Genomic DNA, 17,924 nt, shown 5'->3' with positions numbered 1-17,924 from the left:
TTACAAGACAAAAGGTGCGGCCTTAACTATGGTAGTGTTGTGCGTTCAATTCCCATATATAGCAAATGTCCTTTTTTTTTTTAATTGTATTTTTCTTTTATCTCTTTTGGGCCTAATTTTGATGGATTTGAGGTCTATATGTCATCACTACTTTCTATTCTCCTTCCATTCAGTTCCCTCCTCAAGGCCTCCATATTTACAAATGAAAGTACAATATTACTTTCTTTTTTTCTTGTTTTTCTAGAGCACTTGTATTCGCCTACATCAGTGGCGTTGTCAGGACCCAAGATCAGAGGGTTCAAACTTTTAAAATTTTAATTAATTAATAATTATTATAATATATATATATATATATATATATATAATATTCTTATGCCAAAACTAACACCTATAACAGACACAATGCTAAATTCTTAAAAAAAAAAAAAAAAAAAAGCTAAATGTTTACATCCAAAATCTAAGGTCGATTCGTAGATTTTTTGTGTCCTTATTAATCAATAAAATTGTGTTCTTTATAATTATTCCAATGTTTTTTTTTCTTGTACTTTTTGTTGCAAAATATTCATTCATAATCAAAATTCTCTAAAAATATTTGTCAATATAATTAGTCAAAGCAATTTAATAAATATTTCTATATAATACTAATTACTAAGTAAAAATAATAATTTTAATGTCTTTAATAAAATGGTGTCTTAAGTTGCTGCTCTCCCAACCATACTTAGGGCGACCCTGCCAAAATCATATAATATACTAGATGCGGACTACTCACATGTGCTTCATCCTTGCATGTGAACTTAGTCGTGAATATATTTATTCTTCATTTTTTAAAGATATTGATTCTTTTGTTGTTAAAGAAAAACTCTAATACTTGTTCAAAAAAAAGAAAAACTCTAATAACATTAAAAATGTTCTCATCTAGTTGATAAATTAAATGATCGCTTTCTTTTGTCAAGCTCTTCAACTTTGATTACTAATAAAAATTACACAACTACACATATATTCTTATAATTATGAATTATTAACTGACATATATTCTACCCATAATAATAATATATAATTTGCATATGAGAACAATTCACAAACCGGAGTTTAGCAAAATTTAAGGTAAATGTAAAAGGAAAATGCTTCTTAAAGATAAAATTAAAAGGTAAAATTGATTTGAGAGCCTAGCATGCCTATGTCCATGTTTCCTATAGTTTATCACTTGATATGTACAATTTGCAAAAAAGTGAACAAAAAAGAGTCAAAAGGGTACAAACTCTAGCAAGAGAATGTGGAAGCAATCCAACAGCCTTATGAGAGTTGGTAAGGAGGTGCAGAGTAAAAATGCCAGGAGGTTCATAGTGGAAAAAAAATCAAAATTTTAGGAGTAATTTCTAAAAGTCAGGGGATGCAAGTGCATCCTCTCAATGGTACGTGGCTCCGCCACTGGCCTACATATAACAACAAATATTATAATTATTTGAAAAAAAAATTATTTATATTTTTCTTTTAAAAAAATTGTATTTTTTAAGGGCTTATTATTAATAAGAGAGCTGGGTCTCTAATTTCACGACCCTCATTAGTAAGATAAACCAAATTTCCAGTTTTCTTCAGTTTAAATTCAAGTGCAATTACAGTCAAATTTCTTCCACTCTTCCCCAGAGAGGCATTAGCTTCAACTTCTTCCTGCATATGCATGTAGTCCAAGAGGTAAATATATATTGATTTCGATATTATAAAGTACAGGGTGCAACTAGAGAGTAAAGTGCAAGTGGTAATGGATAATGCAAAAAAAAAATTAAGGAGTGTTGGTTTCGAACAAATTCATAGCATCATCATTTTTACAAGCTAATTTTTTCCACATACCCAATTAACAAAACCCATTAAACAATAAACAATAAACACAAAATTGAATGTTTTTGGACGATACATTCATAGTAGAAAGAATATATTCCAACCAATATAGGTGAAGGAAAGATGCATAACAATTGGACTTTGAACGTGTGGCCATTACGAAGCTACGACTAAGTAAAAGCGAGACATAGGGTAGTCCTGGTGGGGATTATCATACAAGAAAATGTTGTTCTGATCACATGGGTGAGATGTGATAGGTGTGAAAAAGCTAACATTTCTGTCAACTTGATAAGAGAAGAAAAAATCAAGGACGTTATACTGTATACTCGTAGATTAAAGTGTATCGATACTCTTGTGTTTTGTATTTATAAATTAACGACTTTTTTTTATTTAAGGATAACGACTATTTTTATGAAGTAAAGAACTCTTTGTTGGCATTTATATTTTAGAAAGTATCATTTCATAAGAAAAAACATAATTTCATTTTTATAAGAATTATAGTAAACTTTTTACATATTATTGTAAAAAATAATCAATTTTCTCTATTATGAGTGATAAAAATTTAAAAATAAATCAATTTTATTTCATTGTGCTTTTGGTAAATAAGCTTAGTTATTATAATTATAAATGATAAAAAAATTATATTTTTCAGTAGAAAAAACTACTCATTTAACTATTAATTTAAGAATTTGATGTACCTGTACACTTAAATATTTTGGGTGTACCATAGACTTTGCCAACAAAAACAATTCCCATTTCTGTCTCATGATAAATAGTATGAAATTTATCTCTCAAATTTTTATATGGGACTTAAACTAGCCCCTGTGTAATTAAAAAAAATAAAAGATTTATTATCTCTTATATAAAAAAGGGTTAAATATGTTTTTGGTCTCTATAAATATGTAAACTTTTCGTTTTAGTCTCTCTAAAATTTTCCTTCAACATTTAGTCCCTATAAAATTTTCAATCACTACTTTTGGTCCCTATTTTTAATTTAATTTTTCTATTTTTTAATGAAATTATGCAGAAATATGTAAAATATTCTAAAAAAATTTCCTTTAAAAAATTAGAATTTTTTAACAAAACACAAATTAAATATGAATTTTTAACTGTAAAAAATATATAAATTCATATTAAATTCATGTTTTGTTAAAAAATTCTGAATTTTTTTTGGAGTGATTCTTATAATATTTTTAATTTTTCTGGAAAGTTTTATTAAATAATATGAATTCTACATATGAGTTTACTTTAAAAGAGGGACCAAAAGTGAAGATTGAAAATTTTATAGGGACTAAAAATCGTAGGAAAATTTTAGAGGGACTAAAACAAAAAGTTGATATATTTATAGGGACCAAAAACATATTTAACCCTATAAAAAATATCATAGACTAATTAGATATCATCTTTTTCGGTGATTAAATTATGCCACGAAATTTTTGAAGATTTAAATTAAGTTTATTCATTAAAAAAAAAAAAAAAAACTATTCAACATTAACTTGAAAAAGAAAGCGTGATGTTACCAATATCATAAATATAAAAGTTCAAGACAATGTTATTGTAGTAGTCTGTATCTTCCACAACCAAAGCATAAACATTCAAAGATAGTTATGGCTTCTTCTTCTTCTTCTTCTTCTCCTTTCAAAAAACACGATGTTTTTATCAGTTTTAGAGGGGAGGATACTCGCACCAATTTTACAAGCTTTCTTCATGCGGCTTTGTGTAAAAACCACATCGAAACCTACATAGACTATAGAATCGAAAAAGGAGAAGAGGTTTGGGAAGAACTAGAAAAAGCAATTAAAGCATCCGCTTTATTTTTGGTTGTGTTCTCAGAAAACTATGCATCTTCAACATGGTGTTTGAATGAACTCGTTGAAATAATGAAGTGCAAAAAAAATGACGAAGACAACGTTGTTGTTATTCCTGTGTTCTACCGTATAGAAGCTTCACATGTCCGAAAGCAGACAGGAAGTTACCACACAGCGTTGTTGAAACAAAAGAAACAAGGCAAAGATAAGATTCAAAGGTGGAAGATTGCTCTCTTTGAAGTAGCTAATTTATCTGGCTTTGATTCAAGTACATATAGGTATTTTCTTTGCTTCTACTTTTACAAATTCTAATGCCTAAGGATCATTTCCACCACTAAGTTTATTTTTTTATATAAAAAATTATGATATAAATGATGAATTGGAGTTTCCTCTTATACAGGGGACCAAGATAAAAAATAGTTTATTTTAAATAAACAAATAAAATTTTGTAACTTCGATTATTTTTATCAAGAAAACAGATATAGGCCCCGTTTGTTTTGGATTTTTTCATGAAAAATTCTATTTTTTTTTTGTTGTAAAAAAACATCTATTTTATCATTTTTAAGTGTTTGTTTAGGATTTTTAGCAAAATTATTTTATAAAAAAAAAATCTATTTTCACTCTAAAATAAAAAACTATTAGGATTAGCTTTTCTCAAAATCTATTTTTTTTTTTAAACATAGAGGTAAGACATGGGCCCGTTTGTTTTAGATTCCAAAAAAATGGATATTTTTTGGAAATTTAGTCAAAAATAGTATAAGTTATTTCAAACTCATTTAGTGTAAGTTAAAAAAGATATTTTGACATAGTAAAAATTACATATTTTTTCAAAATGACATTTTTTAAAAAATGATTTTTATAAAAAGTTATTTGAAATAGCTTTTTTTTAGAGATTTTTTCAAAATTTAGTATCCAATATTTTTTTTAACAAAATGATGAAATACTTAAAATGACATTTTAAGATAAGTTATTCAAACGAATTTTTCATTTGAAACTTTCCTTGAATTGATTTTTTTTTTTTTGACAAAGCTTTCCTTGAAAATTTCTTTGTTAAAAAATTATAACAAAAACATTTTACACTACAAAAATCTATTTTGAAAAAAGCTATAACAAACAGACCCATTTTATAGGGTTAGGATCCTCTCTATTTATGTGTTTCTCCATTTCTTCAATTTAAAGAGATAAGGACAATTAAAATCTTGAAAAAAATAAAATATAACTAATGATGGTGGGATCCACCATCTATTTTTTGTATCTATCTCTCTCCAACTTGCAAAACTTCAAAAATTGAAGAAAAATTGAATCAAAAGCATTTATCTGTATTCTTATATTTTAGGACTGAAGCTGACTTGATTGGAGACATCATCAAAGCAGTCCTCCAAAAATTGAATCAAAAGTATACAAATGAACTTAGATGCTTGTTCATACCAGATGAAAACTATTCAAGCATTGAATCATTATTAAAAGTAGATTCAAGAGAAGTTAGAACTATTGGAATTTGGGGCATGGGAGGCATAGGAAAGACAACCCTTGCTGCTGCCATATTTCAGAAGGTATCTTCCATGTATGAAGGTAGTTGCTTCCTAGAAAATGTCACAGAAGAATCAAAGAGACATGGGTTCAGTTACACATACAACAGACTTCTTTCTAAGTTACTAGGGGAAGATCTTCATATTGAGACTCCTAAAGTAATATCATCTATGGTTATGAAAAGACTCAAACGCATGAAAGCTTTCATTGTACTAGATGATGTTCGTACTTTAGAACTTCTAGATAATATGATTGGAGCAGGGCATGATTGCCTTGGAGCTGGTAGCAGAGTCATTGTGACAACCAGAGATAAGCATGTATTGATAGGTGGAGGAATTGTCGATATTCATCAAGTTAAGGAAATGAACTCTCCAAATTCCATCAGGTTGTTCAGTTTGAATGCTTTCAAAAAAATCCTTCCCAATGAGGGATATGAGGAGATATCAAACAATGTAGTTTCTTACGCCAAAGGCAACCCTTTGGCCTTGAAAGTTCTGGGTTCATTTCTTCTTACAAAAAGTAAAAAAGAATGGGACAGCGCTCTAAATAAACTGAAGGAAATTCCCAATGCTGAAATTCAAAAGGTGTTGAGATTAAGCTATGATGAATTAGATGATACAGAGAAAGATATATTTCTAGACATTGCATGTTTTTTCAAAGGTTGTGGAAGCAAAAGCAGAGTAACAAAAATATTAAATGCGTGTGGTTTATTTGCAGATATTGGGATAAGAAACCTTTTAGACAAGGCTCTTGTAACTATTACTTCAGCCAATGGCATACAGATGCATGATTTGATACGAGAGATGGGTAGGCAAATTGTTCGTGAAGAATCTATCAAAAACCCTGGACAACGCAGTAGATTGTGGAATGCTGAAGAAATTTGTGATGTGTTGACAAACAATAATGTAAGAATGATATATACCTTGACTTGCATTCCAAAAAACATGTATATATATATATATATATATATATATATATATATATATATATATATATAACTGCAACTTACCACAAAGTACTAACATCGATTCTAAATTTTATTTACCAGGGGACTGGTGCAGTTGAAAGCATATGCTTGGATATGAATCAAATTACCTGCATAAATTTGTGCTCTAAAGCATTCAGAAAGATGCCAAACCTAAGATTACTTGCTTTCGTAGACCGAAATCTAGATGCTAAGGGAATTATTTCTGTGCATCTTCCCGAGGGCCTTGATTTTTTGCCTAACAACTTGAGAAGTTTTGAATGGAGTGCATATCCAATAAATTCTCTACCATCAAATTTTTCTCCATGGAAGCTTGTTGAACTTTGTCTTCCATATAGCAACCTGGAAAAACTTTGGAACGGAGCACAGGTATGATGTATCTGTTATGTTTTTGTTTATCTTTTGATATGAGAAAAGCTAATTCATTTCAATAAAAATTGAATATTTTCAAGATTAGGAAAAATCATAAACTAACTTGTTTTTCCATTATATATTGTTATAGAATTTTCCGAGCTTAGAGAGAATAGACCTTCGTGATTCGGCATGCTTGATAGAGTGTCCAAATTTTTCCAATGCCCCAAATCTCAAGCATATAATGCTTGACAATTGTGTAAGCATGTCTCATGTTTACCCATCTATTTTCAATCTCCCAAAGCTTGAAGAGTTCGCTGTGACTCAATGTAAGTCACTTAAGAGCCTCTGTGGCATCACTCGTTCACAATCTCTCCATACACTTTGGGCAGGTGGATGTTACAATCTCCAAGAGTTCATAACAATATCCCAAAACACTAATGATCCTTCCACAACCACAACTGGGTTCACATCATCAACTAATCTTGAATATTTTACTTTTCACATATGTGAGGGTCTTTTGGATCTCCCTGAAAACTTTGCAAACCATATGACACTTTCTGACTCAAAGATGAATGAGCAAGACAATTTAACGACCTTCCATAAAATACTACCTAGCCCTTGCTTCAGGACTGTTAGAAGTTTAATTTTCAATGCTATTCGCAATTTATCTGTAATCCCAGACAGCATCTCCTTGCTATCATCATTGGAGAATTTAACACTATCTGGCTGTGCTATCATAAGCTTACCTGAAAGCATTAATTGTCTTCCAAGACTCATGTTTCTTGACATTGATAAATGTGAAATGCTTCAATCTATACCTTCTCTTCCACAATCCATTCAGTGGTTCCATGTTCGGAATTGTGAATCTCTTCAGAATGTGTTGAATTCAACAAATGAACAAACCAAAAAACACCAAAATAAGTGTACTTTTCTCCTCCCTAACTGCATCAAATTGGATCAACATTCATTTGTTTCCGTTTTGAAAGATGCCATTGTAAGGATTGAACTTGGAGCAAAACCACTACTACCAGCAGATGTATTAGAAACCAATGAAAAAGCATCTTCAGATGATGGCTGGATCAACATCTTTATTGGTGACAGTTTAATAAAAGGTAAGAATTGCTACATGTTACCAGCTGGAAATTTTAAAAATGGAGACTGGTTCCATTACCATTCTACACAAACTTTGGTGTCTATTGAACTTCCCCCTAGGGATCATTTGGGTTTCATTTTCTACTTGGTTCTTTCTCAAAATCAATCATGTCGCATTCGAAACCTTGGATGCAAATGCTATATAGAAACCACTTGCGGTGATTTTATTAGTATAAAAAGTTTCTTTAGAGATGAAAGTGTTGTGTTTTATCCTTACTCTTCATTTGACACATTGTCGGATCATTTGTTTTTATGGTACGATATACAATGTTGTGAGCAAATAATGGAAGCAATCAAAGAAATAAAAGCCAATGACATGAGTGCCATTCACAATTCAAAGCTTACATTTAAATTCTTCGCTCGTACTGAAGAAAATATGGAAGCAGTGATAAAAGAGTGTGGTTTTCGATGGATATATTCCTCAGAAGGTCAAGTTGTCGAGGAAGAAGAAGGATGTGAATCTGAGACAAGTAAGGAAACTCACACAGTGGAGGGTTCTAAATCTGATGAGCAAGAAGAAACAGTTCCAGCAGCAATGAATTTTCAGCAAAGTGTCTATGGAACTCCCAATCTGGAAGCAGTAGAAACAAAAGACTTAAGGTAATCTTCTTAGGGAAAATTGCTTGATATTAATGTACTATACATTGAAATCACTAAGTTAAAATTATGTTTGAAAATTTGAACAGGAGTGTACTTGAAGAACTCTTGCATATTGGATTTGGCGGAGACCTCATGTTATAAAATTCTGTTGCAGCTTATGTAAAGACATGCAGTCAATAATTGAACCAATTGAACTAGTTGAATCATGACTTAGATGTCTCACCGATTTAATCTCTAGTCGTGTTTTCTTTTTCTAATATTATAAGCCATTGTTAGGCTCTATAGGAGGAGCTTATGTCATCTCTATAAGTTGGTTTCTTCAGCTCTCTATAATAGCTTATGAAAAGAATGTAAATGTGAGCTTTGGATTGTAACTGGTGCTGTTCACGTCACTAATGGCTTTCGTTTTTTTCAATTGTATTCATTATCTGTTTGCATTTTCGTGGATCATACCAAAAAACCAAATTATCTAACATCAGTGTGAAGAACAAACTTCTACGTTACAAGTTTGATTTTGGTGGACTATGGAATAATAAATAATACAGGCCGACTATATGATGAACAAATTCATGTTTATCTATCGGAATTTCGAAAGAAATTTTGCAAGAAAGTTTAGAATATTATAAAAATCTCTCCCAAAAATATTAGAATTATCTAACAAAACATGAATTAAATATGAATTTATAACCGGAAAAAACATAAAAATTAACATTTAATTTATTTATTGGAAAAAAATTAATGCAAAAGAAACATGAAAGATAGATCACTATTTCAACCTTTTTTATCCTTAAAATAAATTTAAAATTAGCTAAGGTATACCTGATTAACATAGGAGAATCAAAACCATGTCAAGTAGCCTTTTATAATGAATAAATGGGGTTCTTTCAAAAACAAAAAGATGAATAATGGGGTGTGGTTCAAACCCTAGTCATTGCATATATTATGTACAATATCTTTATCAACTGAGCTACACTCGAATCAACACCATGCGAAGAAACTCACATCATCCAAGTCAATAGCATACAACAGCAAAATGCCTACAAATAATATGATAAAATTAAAATGTCCAGAATACATATGCCTCCGAATCAGCAACGGTGACGCCCAAATCATTGATGGAATAGTCGATTTTTCAATAGAAACCAAATGAAAACAACAACAAAACGGAAAACCAAACAACATTGCGCAAGACGATGAACTCTACGCCGCATCGACGAAATCATGAAGGAGAAAAAACTAGAGCTATGTGAAAAACACTTATTTAGATTGAAATAGAGAAAAAGATAATTAGAGTGATTTCGGGTCAAAAGTTGACCCAAAACCACCTCTCAATAAAGACAATGAAAGAGATAACCTAGAAGAAAAACTAAAGTCGGCTTGTTGGCAACGGAGATGCAACGCTTAGTATCACCAAGATTTTTTTGATAAAATATATTAATTTTTTTTTTGTGCTTTGGATTTGTTAAAAAACAGGGGATTGAATTAAGACAACTTCTTTTATCTTTATTGGATTTAGAAACTGGTCATGAGTTTGAACAACCCATAGAGCAAAGAACTAGACAAAAGCATAAATCTTTGTTGAGATTTACTTTTTTCACGCTATGCCTTTCCTCGCGCGCTCTATTTTTTTTTTCAATTTTATCCCTGGTCCGAAATTAGTTTTCCAAAATTGTTAGAATATTGCAGATTTATCCGGATTTTAGAATCCGAAATGATCTTTTTTCCATAACTCTTCAATTTTAAGCTTTAAAATTCGTAAAATAAAATGCAATTAATCAAAGTGATAAATGATTTTGACCCTTAAATACGTTCGATTTCTTGCTCTTACGTTAGAAAAAAGAAATTGATTGGAAGGTCAGAACACACTTTGTGCGTCCCACAAGTTCCCCGATAGAGATAATTAATCATCGGTAACATGGTGGAAATTTCGTACCAATAACATGGTAATTTAAAAAAAAAAAAAAAAAGATTATATAGATAAGTACATTTGTTAAGAAGTAAAAAAAAGGAAGTATATGATAAGTTTTATGTATAAAAATCAATTTCTAGAGTTTCAAAATGTTGAATGCATCATTTTTAATTTTTCTTTTAAGATAGATAGACGAAATGAAAATAATTATTAGACACTGAGAAAAAGACGAGGAACTGAGGTCTGAATAAACATCGATCACGATGTCTAACCTAACAATTTCAATTAAAAACTCCTTTTTTGAACTTTTTAACAAGTGCATTTACAATTTCCTTAAAAAAAAAAAATCTATGAATGCATTCATATAGATTATTTTTCCTTTCTCATAAGTTGTTTGAGAAATTCTAGACTACTTCAAATCTAGATTGATCATACTTTCTAAGACTACTTCAAATCTCGATTGAGTTAGTGGTCTAGTGTAAAAGAATAAAAATACTTTAGGTTTAAAAAACAATGATATAAAAATACTTTAGTGGTCTAGTGTAAAAGAATAAAAATATTTTAGGTTTAAAAATACTTTAGGTTTTAAATAATAGCAACTAGTAAAAAACAATAATAGCAACTTGAGATCCTTAAACAATACTTCTGATAAAAACTTGGCAATGGTCCATTTCTTACAAGCTCAAGGAATGTCCTAAAATATAATAACAAATAAAAAGTCAAGTAAATGTTTATTTAAACCACTTGTATGTAATCCAATGATTAAAGCTTGGAGTTGACTAATGGAAGTGGAGATTGAGAAGGATAAAATAACCAAATTGTGGATAAAAGATTCTTCACTTTTCCATGTTTCTAAAATGTCTGGTCATATCTCCGTAAGCTTAGTTCGGTTGGTAGGGATATTACATATTATATACAGGGGCCGAAGTTCGAACTCCGAACACCCCACTTCTCCACATTTAATATGTGTGAGTTCTAGTCACTAAAATACTTAAAAAAAAAAAAAAAAAAAAAAAGTATTGTCACAAAATGTGTAGTTGACAATAAAAAGAGACCCACTAGAGCTCAATTTTAGGAAATGGTAAGCTGGCCAACAACCACTATTATAAAGCATAGGGATTAAATAATGTACTTGCCTATTTGGTATAAAGTCAACGCAAATAACAGTGGTTATATATATATACTGAACTTGTGCTGCAAATATCAATGTGCTAATATTGCTTTCAATCTTTAAAAAAAAAAAAAAACCTTTCTGCTTTCAAAGCAAATACTATTCAATACTTTGAAGAATTCTGTAGCCTTAAGCTAAAGTATTGTTGGGTTCGTGGTGCCACAAAGCAAGGACTTTATCTATTCCATTTCAAGTAATTGAGGTTCGTTTTTGTCTTAATTAATTTGTCATTTTTTCATTGCCTTTTTAAAGATTTGGATAATCCCCCTGAAAAAATAAAATGAAATGATTTGGAAAATACAAGGTTTTTCTTTGTGCATCTTCATCTAGATTATTAGAATACAAAATATTCAATGTACCGTGTATTTAAACATTGTAATTTTTCAATCTTCATCTTCATCTAGCTAATGATTTGGATAATACATTGTAATTGAATGGTAATGAAAGCTATTGTCATTTTAGCGAAAATATAATGATTTTGGTACTGCCAATAATTTTGATTTTAAATGCGAATAAAAAATTCAAACATTTTGGGAGAAAACCATTACAGAATATTTCTGAGTAGATTACTTTTCCATATCATAATTAATGCTCGGTAGATTACTTTGCCTTTTATGCAATTTGATTTGCATATCGAGGGAATATGCCTTTTACCAAGAAGTTCACTACTTTATACTCCCTCCGTTCCAAATTGTACATCGCTTTGGAAAAAAAAAATTGTCCTAAATTATATGTCGCTTTACAATACCAATGAAATATTAATGTTACTTTTCCTATTATATTCTTAACTATTAATTACTTCATCTTCTTTCAATTATTTCATTTATCTTTTCCATACCATTGATTAAGGATAATTTTGTAAAACAACTCATAATTTCTCTTCCCCACACAATATTAATTACATTTCTTAATACTTGTGAAATGGCCAAAACATCATACAATTTGGGACGGAGGGAGTATCTTCTACTACTTCCGTCTCACAATATTAGTCGTTTAAGGTTTGTGAACAATTATTAAAAAAATGATTAATTGTGTTGATTTCAATGGTAAAATTAGTAGCATTTACTAAAACACCCTTATTAATTGTAGTTAGTGGAGTAGTTAAGTTTGATGAAATTCAATAAACAAAAGTATAATAGTGGAAAAAAATAATAAATATTGCATTGGTATTGTAAAGTGACAATTATTTTGTGAAAAAGAAAAAAATGCTAAAGAAACAATAATTGTGAGACGGATAGAGGAATTAACAAGAAGACAGCGTTAACAATATAGGTTTTTGTTGGAAATTCTACCTTTAATGTGGCCCGCCCCTAGTCGCCTTAATTGCGGCCTTTAGTTTGCCTTTGTTGCAGCTTTCAACACCTTCATTGTGTTGACTTTGAGGGGATGAATTTAGTCCCACATTAGATAGATAGACTTTTGAGAAGAATTTATAAAGTGGAGGCACTCCTCACCTTACAAGTCGGTTTTATGGGGTTATGTTAAACCCTAATTTCAACAGTTTTCAATAGAATAACAAAAGAGACGCGAGCAAATTTTGAGAAATCAAATCGAGTTTATTCATAAAAAAATAATAAAAAATAAGAAAAGGAAAAAGCTATTCAGTTGAGTTTATTCATAAAAAAATAAAAAATAAGAAAAGGAAAAAGCTATTCAACATTAACTTGAAAAAGAATGTGTGTTGTTACCAATATCATAAATGCATTATATAAAAGTTCAAGACAAATTTAACATTAACTTGAAAAAGAATGCGTGTTGTTATGCATTAATTATATAAAAGTTCAAGACAATGTTATTGTAGGAGGAGTGTGTATCTTCCACAACCAAAGCATAAACATTCAAAGAAGGCTATGGCTTCTTCTTCATCATCTTCTCCTCACAAAAAACACGATGTTTTTATCAGTTTTAGAGGGGAAGACACTCGCGCCAATTTTACAAGCTTTCTTCATGCGGCTTTGTGTAAAAACCACATCGAAACCTACATAGACTATAGGATCAAAAAAGGAGAAGAGGTTTGGGAAGAACTTGAAAAAGCAATTAAAGCATCCGCTTTATTTTTGGTTGTGTTCTCAGAAAACTATGCATCTTCAACATGGTGTTTGAATGAACTCGTTGAAATAATGAAGTGCAAAAAAAATGACGAAGACAACGTTGTTGTTATTCCTGTGTTCTACCGTATAGAACCTTCACACGTCCGAAAGCATACAGGAAGTTACCAAACGGCGTTGGCGAAACAAAAGAAACAAGGCAAAGATATGATTCAAAGGTGGAAGAATGCTCTCTTTGAAGTAGCTAATTTATCTGGCTTCGATTCAAGTACATATAGGTATTTTCTTTGCTTTTACTTTTGCAAATTCTAATGCTTAGGGATAATTACCACCACTAAGTTTTTCTATAAAAAAATCTGATAAAAATTATGGTATTATATATAGACGATACTATAAATTCTACTACACTGAATGATTTGTTTCTTAGAAAATGGGGATGATCATTTTTTAGTATTCTATTTGGTATTTCTTTCTTTGGTTATAAAATGGATACAAATTTTCTTGAATTATATTGTATCGTCTAATTATTAACTAATTTATAGTCTCCTTTTATATACTAACATTTATCAGTATTCTTATATTGTAGGACTGAAAATGACTTGATTGAAGACATCATCAAAGTAGTTTCCCAAAATCTGAATCAAAAGTATACCAATGAACTTAGATGTTTGTTCATACCAGATGAAAACTATTCAAGCATTGAATCATTATTAAAAAATGATTCAAGCGAAGTTAGAACTATTGGAATTTGGGGCATGGGAGGTATAGGAAAGACAACCCTTGCTGCTACCATATTTCAGAAGGTATCTTCCATATATGAAGGTAGTTGCTTCCTAGAAAATGTCACAGAAGAATCAAAGAGACATGGGCTCAGTTACACATACAACAGACTTTTTTCTAAGTTACTAGGGGAAGATCATGGTATTGACACTACCAAAGTAATATCATCTATTGTTATGAAAAGACTCAAACGCATGAAAGCTTTCATTGTACTAGATGATGTTCGTACTTTAGAACTTCTAGAAAATTTGATTGGAGTAGGGCACGATTGCCTTGGAGCTGGTAGCAGAGTCATTGTGACAACCAGAGATAAGCATGTGTTAACAGGAGGAGGAATTGACGAAATTCATCAAGTTAAGGAAATGAACTCTCAAAACTCCATGAGGTTGTTCAGCTTGAATGCCTTCAAAAAAATCCTTCCCAATGAAGGATATGAGCAGATATCAAACAATGTAGTTTCTTATGCAAAAGGAAACCCTTTGGCTTTGAAAGTTCTGGGTTCATTTCTTCGTACAAAAAGTAAAAGAGAATGGGATAGTGCTATAAATAAACTGAAGGAAATTCCCAATGCTGAAATTCAAAAGGTGTTGAGATTAAGCTATGATGAATTAGATGATACAGAGAAAAATATATTTCTAGACATTGCATGTTTTTTCAAAGGATGTGGAAGCAGCAGCAGTGTAACAAAAATATTAAATGCCTGTGGTTTCTTTGCAGATATTGGGATAAGAAACCTTTTTGACAAGGCTCTTGTAACTATTACTTCAAACAATCACATACAGATGCATGATTTGATACAAGAAATGGGTAGGGAAATTGTTCGTGAAGAATCTATCAAAAACCCTGGAGAACGCAGTAGATTGTGGAATGCTGGTGAAATTTGTGATGTGTTGACAAACAATAATGTAAGAATGATATATACCTTGATTGCATTCCAAAAAACATGTATTTATATATATAAAACTGCAACTTACCACGAAGTACTAACATTGATTCTAATTTTCATTTACCAGGGGACCAGTGCAGTTGAAAGCATATGCTTATATATGGATCAAACCATCTGCATAAATTTGAGCTCTAATGCATTCACAAAGATGCCAAACCTAAGATTACTTGCTTTCGAAGGCCATAATTATGTGCATCTTCCAGGGGGGCTTGATTTTTTGCCTAACAACTTGAGAAGTTTTGGATGGAGTGCATATCCATTAAATTCTCTACCATCAAATTTTTCTCCTTGGAATCTTGTTGAACTTAGCCTTCCATATAGCAACTTGGAAAAACTTTGGAACGGAGCACAGGTATGATGTGTTTGTTATGTTCTTGTTTATCTATTAATAAAAGAAATGCGAAATCTATTTCAATAAATATTGAATATTTCCAATATTAGGAAAAATCATATACTAACTTGTTCAATTCCATTATATATTGTTACAGAATTTGCCGAGTTTAGAGAGAATTGACCTTGGTAAGTCTACACGCTTAATAGAGTGTCCAAATTTTTCAAATGCCCCAAATCTTAAGCATATAAATCTTGAAAAATGTGAAAGCATGTCTCATGTTGACCCATCTATTTTCAATCTCCCAAATCTTGAAGAGTTAGATGTGAGTGGATGTAAGTCACTTAAGAGCCTCTACAACAGCACTCGTTCACAATCTTTCAAGAGACTTTTTGCATATAAATGTTACAATCTCCAAGAGTTCATATCAATGCCCCAAAACACTAATGATCCTTCCACAACCACAACTGGGTTGACATCATCAACTTTGCACATCAGAAATTTTGAAGTAGTATTTTCTGTTCACATCTCTGAGAGTCTTCTGGATCTTCCTGAAAACTTTGCAAACTATATCGTACTTTCTCACCCAAAGATGAATAAGCAACACACTTTAACCACCTTGCATAAAGTACTCCCTAGCCCTTGCTTTAGGTATGTTAGACGTTTAATTTTCAATGCGTGTCACAATTTATCTGAAATCCCAGACAGCATCTCCTTGCTATCATCATTGGAGTTTTTAAGACTATTTGCCTGTCCTGTCATAAGCTTACCTGAAAGCATTAATTGTCTTCCAAGACTCAAGTTTCTTGAAGTTGGTTACTGTGAAATGCTTCAATCTATACCTTCTCTTCCACAATCAATTCAGTGGTTCTATGTTTGGGACTGTGAATCTCTTCAGAATGTGTTGAATTCAACAAATGAACAAACCAAAAAACACCAAAATAAGTGTACTGTTCTCCTCCCTAACTGCCTAGAATTGGATCAACATTCATTTGTTTCCGTTTTGAAAGATGCCATTGTAAGGATTGAACTTGGAGCAAAACCAATACTACCCGAAGATGTATTAGAAAACAATGAAGAAGCATCTTCAGATGATGATAATGATGATGTTGATGATGTTGATGATAGATATATTTATGACAATTTAATAGAAGGTAAGATTTTCTACATGTTACCAGCTGGTAATTTTAAAATTGGAGACTGGTCCCCTTACCATTCTACACAAAATTGTGTGACTATTGATCTTCCCCGTAGTGATAATTTGGGTATCATTTTCTACTTGGTTCTTTATCAAGCTCAACCATATCGCATTGAAGATGGTGGAAGTTTTGGATGTGAATGCTACTTAGAAACCACTTCCGGTGAATGTATTAGTATAAAGAGTTTCTTTGTAGATGAAAGAGTGTTGGCTCATTCTCGTACTTCATTTAACATGATGTCGGATCATTTGTTTTTATGGTACGACACACAATGTTGCGAGCAAGTAATGGAAGCTATCAAAGAAATAAAAGCCAATGCCATGAGTGCCATTCACAATTCAAAGCTTACATTTAAATTCTTGGCTCGTACTGAAAAAAATATGGAAACAGCGATAAAAGAGTGTGGTTTTCGATGGATATATTCCTCAGAAGGTCAAGTTGTCGAGGAAGAAGGATGTGAATCTGAGACAAATAAGGAAACTCACACAGTGGACGGTTCTGAATCTGATGAGCAAGAAGAAACAGTTCCAGCAGCAATGAATTTTCAGCAAAGTGTCTATGGAACTCCCAATCTGGAAGCAGTAGAAACAAAAGACTTAAGGTAATCTTCTTAAAAAAAATTGCTTGTTAATAAAAGAGATAGTGGATATTAATTGCTTTTCATTTATTCAATTTTTTCAAATACTAAACATTGAATTACAATAACACATTAATAATGTACTATACATTGAAATCACTAAGTTGAAATTATGTTTGAAAATTTGAACAGGGGTGTGCTTGAAGAACTCTTGCATATTGGATTTGGCGGAGAACTCATGTCATAAAATTCTGTTGCAGCTTATGTAAAGTCATGCAGACAATAATTGAACCGATTGAACTAGTTGAATCATGACTTAGATGTCTCACCGGTTCAATCTCTAGTCAGTTTTTCTTTTTATAATATTATAAGCAATTGTTAGGCTCGTTAGGAGCTTATGTCATCTCTTTAAGTTGGTTTCAGCTTATGTTCTTAAGCTCTCTATAATAGCTCATGAAAAGAAAATTTTATAAAAACATTTAAAGGCTTATGTGAAAATACTTTGACTTTAATTTATCTTCTGTTATAGAAATAATTTATACATAAACATTTGTATGGTTAGACATATCTAACGAAACCCACACTCTTTTATCACAACTTCATTGTATAAAATTTCATCAATAAAGAATGTAAATGCAAGCTTTGGATTGTAACTGGTGTTGTTCACATCACTAGGAAACGTCTATGTCTTGACAAAC

At 31.1% G+C, this 17,924-nt stretch overlaps 2 protein-coding genes across 3 annotated transcripts; both read left to right on the top strand.

Moving 5' to 3' along the window:
• The first annotated feature begins 3,431 nt into the window (after positions 1–3,431).
• On the top strand, positions 3,432–8,657 carry LOC120577463 (disease resistance protein RUN1). Its single transcript, XM_039829002.1, has 5 exons — positions 3,432–3,952; positions 4,981–6,130; positions 6,223–6,528; positions 6,662–8,265; positions 8,352–8,657. Exons 1-5 carry the CDS (start codon positions 3,444–3,446, stop codon positions 8,404–8,406), a joined length of 3,624 nt encoding a protein of 1,207 aa, XP_039684936.1. The 5' UTR covers positions 3,432–3,443; the 3' UTR covers positions 8,407–8,657.
• Positions 8,658–11,394: 2,737 nt separating this feature from the next.
• On the top strand, positions 11,395–17,738 carry LOC11446925 (disease resistance protein RPV1). Of its 2 annotated transcripts, none has more exons than XM_039828669.1 (6): positions 11,395–11,547; positions 13,419–13,671; positions 13,980–15,078; positions 15,187–15,471; positions 15,608–17,250; positions 17,419–17,738. In XM_039828669.1, the coding sequence occupies exons 2-6, from the start codon at positions 13,466–13,468 to the stop codon at positions 17,471–17,473; spliced, it is 3,288 nt and encodes a 1,095-aa protein (XP_039684603.1). In that variant the 5' UTR covers positions 11,395–11,547; positions 13,419–13,465; the 3' UTR covers positions 17,474–17,738. The 2 variants fall into 2 exon arrangements, with proteins under 2 accessions (XP_039684603.1, XP_039684602.1); XM_039828668.1 differs by having other exon boundaries at positions 13,147–13,671.
• The last annotated feature ends 186 nt before the right edge of the window (positions 17,739–17,924 follow it).

This window comes from Medicago truncatula, chromosome 8 (assembly GCF_003473485.1).
Source record: "Medicago truncatula cultivar Jemalong A17 chromosome 8, MtrunA17r5.0-ANR, whole genome shotgun sequence".
Lineage (NCBI taxonomy): Eukaryota > Viridiplantae > Streptophyta > Magnoliopsida > Fabales > Fabaceae > Medicago > Medicago truncatula.
Note: the sequence above shows the minus strand (reverse complement) of the source record. Positions and strands in the feature narration are given on the sequence as shown.